An 11,022-nucleotide genomic window follows, 5' to 3' on the forward strand; every position below is an offset into this window, starting at 1 on the left:
GAATATGTGTGACATAAACTCTTTTATTTAAAAGTGTAAAAGAACAGATAAATATTAAGACCATCTAAGAAAAATGCCCTGTAGAAAAACAAGGTGAAAGTGACCTATTGATGGCTCGTTTCATTTAAATTTAATACAAGGATGTTGAAGAAAAATAAACAGGAGCAAAAAGAACAGAAGTATTGTAAGAAGTAACATTCACAGAAATGGTCTACTGTACATGTTATTTGTGACTTTTTTCTTTGGATGTTTGTTGAGCTCTCTGTTTAGTCATATCTCTTCATGTGTTTGTAAAAATACCACGAAACAAATGCATTACTCATCCCATGATAACACTCGGATAAAATGTAATATATGTTGGCAAACTCATCACCGTATTTCTTCATAGGTCGATGGAATCATAAAGGAGTTTTGAATATGGCTGAAAAAGCTTCCAGCGTTTTGCTTGACAGATGAAGGTTCATATGAGCATGTACCCTAAGCTTCCAACAAAGAAATTATTTGTTTGAAAGAAAAAAAAAAGAACCTCCCAAGGAAAAAAAAAAAAAAACAGAAAAGGCAAACATATAATTTCATTTGAATAATTTCAAGTGAAATGTAACCTACTAAAACACTCCTTTTAACTTCATTTACCAAAAGGAGACTTTTGAATTTTTGTGCAAAGCATATTAAGGTTCTACTTTTGGACACATAACGCTGGCACAAGACATTTGAAATCAGTAAAGCATGAAGTGATGTATGATAGATTTCCTTAGAACATCTCTCCCTCCCCTCTTGTTCCCTCTAGTCTCAGGTCTGTGTCGTTTCTACCCAGTGTGAACAGACTGACTGCAGCCATCAAAGCAGCCAACATCATTACTGCACAGCCTCCAAACATGTGTCTAGTGCCACTGCCACCCTCCCCGCCACCTGTTCCTGAAATCTCCCCATGCAGTGCTAAAAGCCCCAGGCAGGCCAGCAGGTGTAGAGGCAACCGGAACCAGGCCAGTACACCAGCCCGCTTCTCTTCTGGAATCACCCTGCTCTGAAGAAAGCTGACAGCAGGGAAGTAGAGGCCACAGGCAAGCTCCAGCAGGAGGAAGGCCAGAAAGGATTCATGAGGTCTTGGCTGGCCTGGGGCGGTGGAGAAGGTCAGCATGAAGAAGGAGAAGAAAGCCATAAGAACAGCCAGACAGAGAACATGGCCAGGCTGAAGACGGTAGCGTGTGGAGGTGGCTAGACGGTACAGCAAGGAGCCGGCCATGCTGGCAGCCATCAGGCAAGAAAACACTATTCCCAAAGGTGGTCCGTGAGGGTCTAGTACTGGGGTCCAAAGGAAAACAAAAATATAGAGGACACTTTCAAACAGAGCCTGCACTCCACCCAAGAGCATGACTCTCTTGTTTGAAAGCAGACAACGTAGCCCATCATGGCAGCTGCGAGAGAAGCGGGCCCTTGCAGACAAGCGAGGCACACCTCCATTTGAAGTGCCAATGAGCAATGTTTGTTTATCACCTTCAGCAGTCCCTTCTGCCTCCTCTTTCCCCCAGTCTGTTAACACCACCCAGCCACAACATGCTAAGCAGGGGACAGCCAAGAGAAAGGGGGCCACTGGCCCCAGGTGCAGCCACTCTGCCAGCAAGTTAGCCACCAGCCCTGCTCCCACAGCGAGCCCATGATTCCAGGTTGCAGCTTTGTTGAATGTGCTAGGGATCCACTCCTTGGGAAAATCGTGGACTTCCACATGGCAATGTACATACCAGGCTTCAAATGTTGTGGAGAGCAATGATGTTGACAGACCTCCCAGAATCCGACCAACAATCAAAACAAAGTAGTCTCTGGAGAGCTTAGTGAGGCAACAAGCAGAGTAGGAAAGGCAGAAGAGGAGGCATGTCCGTCTGCGGCCCAAGGCTTGAGGGAGCCACCCTGAAAAAGGAGCAAACAGAACACAGGAGGCCAGGCCGCACACATATAAGATGGCTATTTGTGATTCCAGGAAGCTGTAGTGGCGGTAGAGTTTATAGAGGTAAGGGCCCTGGAGCCAGTCTGCCCACAGAGCCAGCAGGTATGCCCTGAGGAATATACTCTGAAAGCTTCGGAAAGCTGGGTTGGCTACAGCAGTGGGAGCAGACTGAGGTGGCGTGAGGCGACGTGCTGTGAGCTCGAGGCCAACACAGAGGACAATCAGGAAGATGATGGCAAAGTACGCCGTCACCAGCATGATGGGATGACGTGCTGCAGCCACTGGAGGTCAAACTTGAGGTCCTTGGGGGGTTTCAACACGTTTAATTCTCACTCTCAGCACCTGTGGTAAAATAAAAATTAAAATTAAAAAAGCAGTGTGTAAAAAAAGAAAAAAAAAAACGGTTAGTCTAGCCTGCAAACCAGAAATCATCATTCATTAAAACGTTTATTCCTAGCTTACCTCTAACAAGCGTTTGCTTTCAAAAACAAAGCCGGAATACGCATGTTACGGCTGTGTAATCTAACCAACATGGCAGAAATTTAGAAAGGTCATTAAAGTTTTCATTAACACATAATTTCATACCCTTAAAATTAGCCGCAGGCTACTGTTTGTAGCTAACGCTAGCATAAATGCTAACCTGTTATTTAAGTTATAAACCAAATCGTCGTTTTACACTGAACTGCGTCATAAATGTGATATTTCTTACCGTACTGTTTGACAGTGGTCCCATGTTAGTTTCTAGGCGTAAAGAAGTGATAACATGTACCATAACTAAGTAATGGAGCAGGATAAAGGATGAATTCAACTGTGCATTTGGCTGCAAACAGAGTTTTCACTTCCGGGATCCAGAATCCGGGATATTCCGTCATTTCACCACGCGGCGGCACTCTGACCTTTCTTGTTTGATTTTAACAGTGGCAAAAGGTTTTTTTTTTTTCCTGATCGTTTGAGCTTTTATTCCGATAACTTTTTTATTAAATTAAATTTTTATTTGAAATATGTCAGTGCATAGTCATCCAATTCATTTGAACAGAAATAACAAAACACAGCTTTGACAATAGTGCAGCATAACATCAGTATAAAAGTTAAAACAAACAGTGCAACAAAAGGATGAAACAGAACTTCGGAGTCTGCTAAGAAATAGGGATACATTTAAATCGTTTAAATAATCTTGTTGTTTTCATTAGTTTTTTATTCTTCTGATTTAGTTTTCAATGGTACTGAGATATAATTGAAGATCTGTAATTTGAAATAGATGAAAGGAGGGTAATTTTTAAGCCAAATCATGTTGTGTATAAAATACTTTGCTAAAATATTGATCAGGTTAATTATATAGACTTCATCTGCAGAGAATTTAGGATTGTTAAAATAGAATAGTATAACAGTCTTTGTGAGTCGGGTATCTTTTTTGAGCATTCTTGAGAGATCTCTTTGTAAGAGGAACCAAAAAGAGGTGGTGTGAAAACAGTCAACAAATACATGTTCAATAGATTCTCCTTCACATTCACAAAAAGTGCATCTATTGTTTATAGCTGGGAAGAAGCAACAAATATTTGCTTTGACAGGATAGTGTCTGTGAACAATTTGATAGAGAAACTCTTTAATTTTATTTGGGAGTATATATCTACGAGGCAACAAAAAGACTGTTCCATTGTTTTCTGTTCAGACATATTGATCGATATTTGCAAATGGGAGTGGTGATATGTTCCAGATTATTCCTAATAAAATTATTTTTACATTTTCTGTCCAACAAATCCACTCCGCTAATGGAAATGGGGCTCTTCAGTACAGAGAGTGTGGTACTCTGAATACTGTGAGCTAGAGTTATAATGTTATAAGGGATTGATCTAAGAACCATATCAGACTCTTTCAATTCAAAATTATAATATCTAAAAATGCCTCATAGCTATATAATTCACCATTTTCATTTAAGAGTTGTATTACAGTATTTATGTTGTTAACAGACCAGTTATCTAAGTACAGAGTTTTATTTCTGTGTAAAGTGTAAGTATTGTTCCACAAGATACAATGGTGAGGAGAGTAATTATGTTTGTAGAGAATCTTCCAGCATAATAAAGCTTGCTGATGAAAGTTAGCAAGTTTGACCGGTAGTTTTCCTATTAAATAAGGACACTGTAAGAGAAAATTGAGGCCACCTATATTCTGGAAAAGATCATTAGGGATAATGTTCCATAAACTATTGGGATTTTTAAGTATCTTTTGATCCAATTGATTTTTATTGTTTGGTTAAAAACATTAAAAGTTTGCACATTTAGTCCTCCTTCAGCCAGAGGGTTAGTAAGAACAGGTTTTTTTCACTTTATGGGGTTTGTTTTTCCATTAAAAACTGTAATGAATTTTATCTAGTTGTAAGCATGTGGATTTGGAGACATATAATGAACAAAATGCATAAGAGGCTCCTGACATTCCTTCTGCTTTGCTTAACAACGCTCTTCCATAGATCGATAAATCTCTTGTCAACCAACAGTTAAATTTCTGCTTCTACAACAGGAGTAAAGTTGTTTTGTTCTCTCTCTTTAGGATTATTACAAATATTGATTCCTAGATAAGTTACCATATCGTTGACTGGGATGCTACATATTTCAGTATTATTAATCTTATTTAGGGATAGAATTTCACATTTTTTAAGATTTAAGTTTAAACCTGAGACTTCAGAGAATTTAGAGAGAGTGGATAAAGCCATGGGAACTTCATCAGCATTTTTCACAAATATTGTTGTATCATCTGCGAGCTGTGTTATTTTGAGCTCTTTGCCAAGAGCATCAATTCCTTTAACAGGGCTCTGTAAAATTAGGTAATTTAATACTCAGGCAACTAGTAAGAAGATATAAGGGGAAGCTGGGCAACCTTGTCTTACACCTTTGTTTATATTAAATCTTTGAGATGTACCTTATAAGAGTTTCACAGAGCTGTTTGTTATCCTTGTAAAGTGTTTTAACAGCTTTTGTAAAAAAAAGTTTCCAAATTCAAAGAAAGAGAGGGTATCAAAAATAAATTTATGGCTGACTGTGTCAAAAGCTTTCTGAAAATCCAGAAAAAGTGTGATGGGGTAATCAGGGATTAAATCACTGTAATCAATCAAATCTAAAACTAATCTGATATTATTTGAAATGTGGCGTCCTGGGATGAATCCACTTTGAGACTCATGAATAACGTCACTTAACCCACTCTTCAATCGTTTAACCAGAATAGAAGGAAGTATTTTGTAGTCATTGTTTAACAAAGTAATTCTCTGCCATTTGTCAGTAAATAGTAGATCTTTGGTGGGTTTTGGAATCAGGGTAGTCACACCTTGCTTCATTGAATGAGGCAGTACTTCTTTAATGATGGATTCACTGTAGGCTGCAAGTAGAAATTGAGAAATATCTGTAGAAAATGTTTGATAAAACTCTGAGGTAAGGCCGTCATTTCCAGGTGATTTGTTAGGTTTAAGATTATTAATATCCCATTTTATTTCCTCAACTAATAAAGTTTCATCACATTCTTTCTTAAGTTCATCACTTGCTTTTTTCACATTTTTCAGATGATTAAGTATACAAGAGCTATCGCTACATGCATCTTCTTCATAAAGATTTGCATAAAAATAAAGATACAAAATTAGAGATGATGTAGATGTCCTCAGTTACCAAATTATCTATTTTCAATTTAGACAACAAATTCATCCCTGAATTTTTCTTTTCCATATTAAAGAAATACTATTTTTTCCCCCATCTTTAATCCACTTCAGTCTTGATCGTATAAAAGCGCCCTTTGCTCTCTCTGTATATTGTTCATCTATTCTTGTTGGAGTCTATGTAATTCATGCAATAATTCATTATCATTAGGTAAATTCATTGTGATGTCTGAAATACTTTTTGTTAAATACTGGATCCTTGCCCTTTTCTTTGTAGCCAGCTCTTTCCCAAAATGTATGGAGTATTTTCTAATTTCAAACTTAAGCAGTTCCCAGTATCTTCCACAGTTGTTATTAGAACTTGCAAAGTTCCAGTATCATTTAATGAGTTCTTTTGTAATTCTGGTAAAATCATTATAAAATAGCAAAGAGTTATTGAGTTTCCAGTGGTTAAACACTCTTTTGTTATTTTGAACTGTAAGTAAAATAGTCCTATGATCAGTCATAATAGCAGGGCTAATTTTTACTTCAGTTACCTGACTTTCCATATCTTTTGAGATCAGCCAAAAGTCAATTCTAGAGGATAGAGTGAAGTTTTGTTGCTCCAGGTGTATTACTTTTCATATGGGTTACGTTGTCTCCATATATCCAATAAGTTTGCACGATTACAAAAATTAACCAGTTTGTTCTCTCCATCTCTACGTCTTGGGGGATATCTATCTAACTCAGGGGTGTCAAACTCAATCACAGCAGGGTCCGGATTCTGGATTCAGGACAAACCTGAGGGCCTAACAGGGTCACCTTTTTAACCATAAACTATCAACCTTGTTTCACCGGTAATATAATATATATTAAAAAAATGTAGCACTGATGATAAACGATTTGACATTTCAAAAGTTAAACAGATAAGTTTAAAGGCTCACAATCTGAGAAAAGTACACTTATTAGTTCAAAAAGGTCAAAACATGACATTGAAATTGAACAATAATGTTTATTTGAAAGGCATATATATTAGAAGGAAAATCTAAAAGGTCAAAATATGAAATAAAATTTGTAATCATGAAATTAAAAGTCAAAGTATGATTCAAAATTTTAAATTGTGAGTCTACAAGGTCAAACTATGGGATTATGAATTCAAAGTTTGGAGTTGAAAATGAGAGGTAAAATACAAAATAATTGGTTAAAAAGGTCAAAATATCACTGAAATATTAGAATAATAAATCTTAAAGCTCAAAATATTATATGAGATGTCAAAATTATGAGTTGAAATGCTCAAAGTATGAAAATAAAAGTCAAAATGAGTCCTAATTGTGAGATGCTAAATTGAAAATGTGAAATTAAAACACAAATTATTTTCTTTTCCCACATTTCTGACTTCTCACCTAAATATTTTGACTCCTTACTTTTTCAGATTTTATGACTTAACAAGGATATCTTAAATCATCAAGGATAAGTTCACATATTTATACTTTAATCTGCAGACCTCATACTGATGGGCCAGTTATAACAGAAATATGAGATCATCTTGCAGGCTGGATTTAAGTGTTCCCCGGGCTGGATTTGGCCCCCAGGCCTTGAGTTTGACACCTGTGGCCTAGATGAATACACAGAGGTGATGCCTCCTGATGTTGTCACTGCAGTTTGGCAAGGAGAGAAAACTACCAAGGATGGAGATGTACAGTGGGTTGCTGCTCTGAGACTTGGCTTATCAGACAACGTGGAGAATAAAACTCCAAAGTGACTGTGTAACACCTACCTGGTCCAAGGAGGATATCAAATCAGCTCAGCTTGATGATCAAGTTATAAAAACAGTTATTCAGCTCAAGGAAGAGGAATGGGTCCCAAATAAGAAGGACAAGAGAAATCTTTGCAGAGAAACCAGACGGCTGGTACATGAATGGACTAAATTAGTCCTGGATGACAGTGTTTTCTACAGACATTCAGCAGACAGAAAGGAATTGGTCATGCCCAGTAAACTAAAAACAATTTTCCTCAAGAGCTTGCATGATGACAAAGTTATTCACTTGGCTCGTGAAAGATTCTACTGGCCATTTATGCATAAAGAAGAAGTAGAAGACTATGTTCATATGGAGCAGAACAAAGGTGGCTATGAGTACCTGCTTGTTGTCATGGATCATTTCACACACTTTGCCCAAGCTTACCCAACCAAAATCAAGTCAGGCAAGACTGCAGCTGAGAGACTTTTCCAAAACTTCTTTCCATGATTCGACTTCCCTGGAAAACTTCATAATGATCAGGGGCGTGAAGTTGAAAACAATCTCTTCCAGCGATTGCAGCAACTTGCTGGAATCTCTCATTCATGTGCAACACCTTATCATCCACAAGGCAATCCTGTGGAGAGGCTGAATAGAACGTTGTTACAAATGCTGAACACTCTCCAGGAAGACAAGAAAGCAGACTGGAAAGAACATCTTCCACACATGGTCCATGCATACAATTGCACCAGACATGATGCTATAGGCTATTCACCATTTTTCTTGTTGTATGGAAGACATCCAAGACTGCCAGTAGATCTGTTGTTTGATCTCAGTTCCACAGAACATAAAGAGACAAATGAGTCATTTCCACAGAAATAGTCATCAAGAATGCAAGAAGTCCACAGGATCGCTGCAGAAAACAGCAATAGGTCTTCTGCAAAAGGCAAAAAGTACTATGACAACGAATTCAAGGCATTACTCTCCAACCAGGAGACAGAGTTCTTGTCAGAAACCTGTCAGAGAGGGGTGGGCCTGGGAAACTCCATCCCTACTGGGAGAAGGTTGTTCATCGGTTAGTTGAGAGAGCTGGAGAGGGGCCCGTTTATAGGATCCAAGCAGAGACGGGCTCCAAAGCAATGTGTGTATCGCACAGAAATCTCCTGGCTGTGAATAAACTTCCAGTTGAGCAAGACACTCCCAAACAAACAAGGAAAAGACAAAACCAAACAAGATCTGAAGACACTGAGACTGATGGAATAGAGGTAGAAAGTTCTGATGATGAGGAATGGTATTATCCATGCAGCATCACTACCTTGATCAACCAGAGCCATCCAGCCACAAAAATACCTGCAAAAGAACAAAGCACAACGCTCAGGCCAACTGCAAAAGAGTTTGTTCCAACACCCGTTTCAACACCTGTACCAGCTGAAATGCCACAAGTCACCGATGCTGAAGATGAATGTCTGTTGCCAGAACAAACATCACTTGAGGGACCAGAAATAGCTGAGGATAAATCCATCCCACTACAAAGAATGACCAGAACTGTTAAGACCTAAAGAACTCTTCATGTATGACAACTGAGGCTTACCAACATACAGGCGTAGTGACATCAGACCGGTTGACATGGTGTCAGGGACACAGACTGTAGAAAGAATTGGACAAACCCCGTATGACGTCAGTCGTCTGCTTACAATAGCCGGACTCAAACTGTTCTTGAAGCCAATCCTTGGAGGAACTTTGGATCAACGGCCCGCCCGCTAAGTGCGACTTCCTGTCAGCCTACTAGCTAACATTCTGGTTGACAGAAATGGAGCTTCTGCCTGCCGAGCTATCTGTCAATCAAATGAGACGTGCTAATCAGCTTTCATCCTAAATATAATCCAAACGATCTTGGTACCAAAAAAATTCACCCCCGTACAGTGGGAGCACAATAGGACACTAGCTAATGAGACACATTTGGTGTTTTGAACCAGGCTGTAAACCAGTTTATTTTGTGTGTCAAAACTTGCTGTTTAACGTGTGCAGACGAGACTTCTGGTGTTCCTGCAGCCAGCCTTAAGTGGACGCTCAAGGTATAGCAGTTTTTTACACTTCCGCATTGGCTTCATTTTTTAGGACTGAAGGTTGCCGCTTGGTCAGGAAATACAGTGATGTATCATTCCCTGGTTACAGTTAGTACCTGAATGGACATATTAGGTAACTGGTCAGGACTTGATACTGGGTAAGTTTAGAAATGCAGTTCTGGGTTTTATTTCCCTAAAATGAATCAACATAAGATAAATGTTTAAATAAAAATGTTGGAGCATGTTAAGCTAATGGGAGGGAATACCAGGAAGCATCAAAGCAACAGACACTTCCTTTATTGGTGATATTTGGCAAGCAAAAGAAAGCCACTAACATGCCATAGTTTTAATACACGTCCCTCTACATTATCAGTGTTAATATACAACCTACATCAGTCCTTCAAATGAAATTTATGATATCACATAATGGAAAACATGTGTTTACATGAACTAGTTTACATAACTGATCTGTTGCCCTCTGGGTACGTCTCCGGTTGTTTTCTGTTAAGAAAAAAAAAAAAAAAAAAAAACAACGGGAGAAAACACCTGCATCCACATGTGAAGCTAATGAAGCATGGTAGAGTTAAGGTGGCTATGAGAAGAGGACTCTGGCACCATCTAGAGGCCAACGGTATAATTCTACTCAGTGCGATAAAGTGCTTGAAATGTTTTTTTTTTTTTTTTTCTTCTTGATATCTTGCATTTGGTTCCCACACAAGTCTGCAGCACCGAAAATAAGTGCTGGTGTTTCATAACTTACTAATATATCAGAACTCCGATCTTTATATATATATATATATATATATATATATAGATAGATATATATATGTTATTATCATTATTAAAGAGTGAAAGATCCATTTGGCTTTCCCCCAGTTTTAAAACATACCATCACAGAGCTTCAACTCAAGTTTAACAAGTTGCAACATAAGTTATCTTCATGCAACTTTTTAACTTGAGTTGTAAAACAGTTCTGTTGCTTGCAACCAACTTGGGAAATTTCTAAGTAGGTCCACAGTTTTATTTCAAAAGGGTCAAAATGTTATATTTATTCATTTATCTTTATATTGGGTAACCCTAACCCTATTGGTAAAAGTTGCTTGTTCAAGACATACTAGGTTGCAGCTTTCTTGGAGAGCCATTTAAGTCAATTCTGAGGTTGGATTTTTAATCATTTAGAAACTGTTCGTATTTTGAATGTAACATTATAATCCTTGCAAAGTTAAACTGAAAGTTTACTTTCATTGAATATGTTTTCTTTATTGCTAGCTCGAAGCCAGCCCACCTTCTATGCGACTAGCATGCACGCCTTCTTAGCAAATATCAGTGGTTCTCAACATGGGGCCGGGGATCCCAATGGAGGTCACGAGACACTGAGACACTGAGACACTGAGAGGAAGGTTCCTTCCAAAAACCAAAAATATTTTTTAAATGATTTCAGGTTATATATTTTACCATTTTTATTAAAATATATGCATTGACTTAATTGAATGCACAGTAAAACATGGCCATTTGCTGTGATTTATGCTGAAATCAAAGTTATGTTTAAAAAACTGAAAATATGAGTGCAAACAACAATTTTGAATGTGCATGGCTGTGTTTAACTATACTTAAACCACCTTCAGGTACTGAGGGATCCCCGGTCTCTGGCATCTTTATTTT

General features: G+C 38.1%; 1 protein-coding gene across 1 annotated transcript; it reads right to left on the bottom strand.

Moving 5' to 3' along the window:
* Positions 1 to 11: 11 nt before the first annotated feature.
* Positions 12 to 2,783, bottom strand: mfsd5 (major facilitator superfamily domain containing 5). Its single transcript, XM_041798513.1, has 2 exons — positions 2,652 to 2,783; positions 12 to 2,284 (listed from the first exon to the last, which is right to left on the bottom strand). The coding sequence occupies exon 2, from the start codon at positions 2,198 to 2,200 to the stop codon at positions 752 to 754; it is 1,449 nt and encodes a 482-aa protein (XP_041654447.1). The 5' UTR covers positions 2,201 to 2,284; positions 2,652 to 2,783; the 3' UTR covers positions 12 to 751.
* Between the last annotated feature and the right edge of the window lie 8,239 nt (positions 2,784 to 11,022).

This window comes from Cheilinus undulatus, linkage group 11 (assembly GCF_018320785.1).
Source record: "Cheilinus undulatus linkage group 11, ASM1832078v1, whole genome shotgun sequence".
NCBI classification, from domain to species: Eukaryota; Metazoa; Chordata; class Actinopteri; order Labriformes; family Labridae; genus Cheilinus; species Cheilinus undulatus.

What these genes read in the sequence shown, in the direction of transcription:
- mfsd5 (XM_041798513.1), bottom strand. Translation starts at nt 2,200, where the DNA reads ATGCTGGTGACGGCGTACTTTGCCATCATCTTCCTGATTGTCCTCTGT.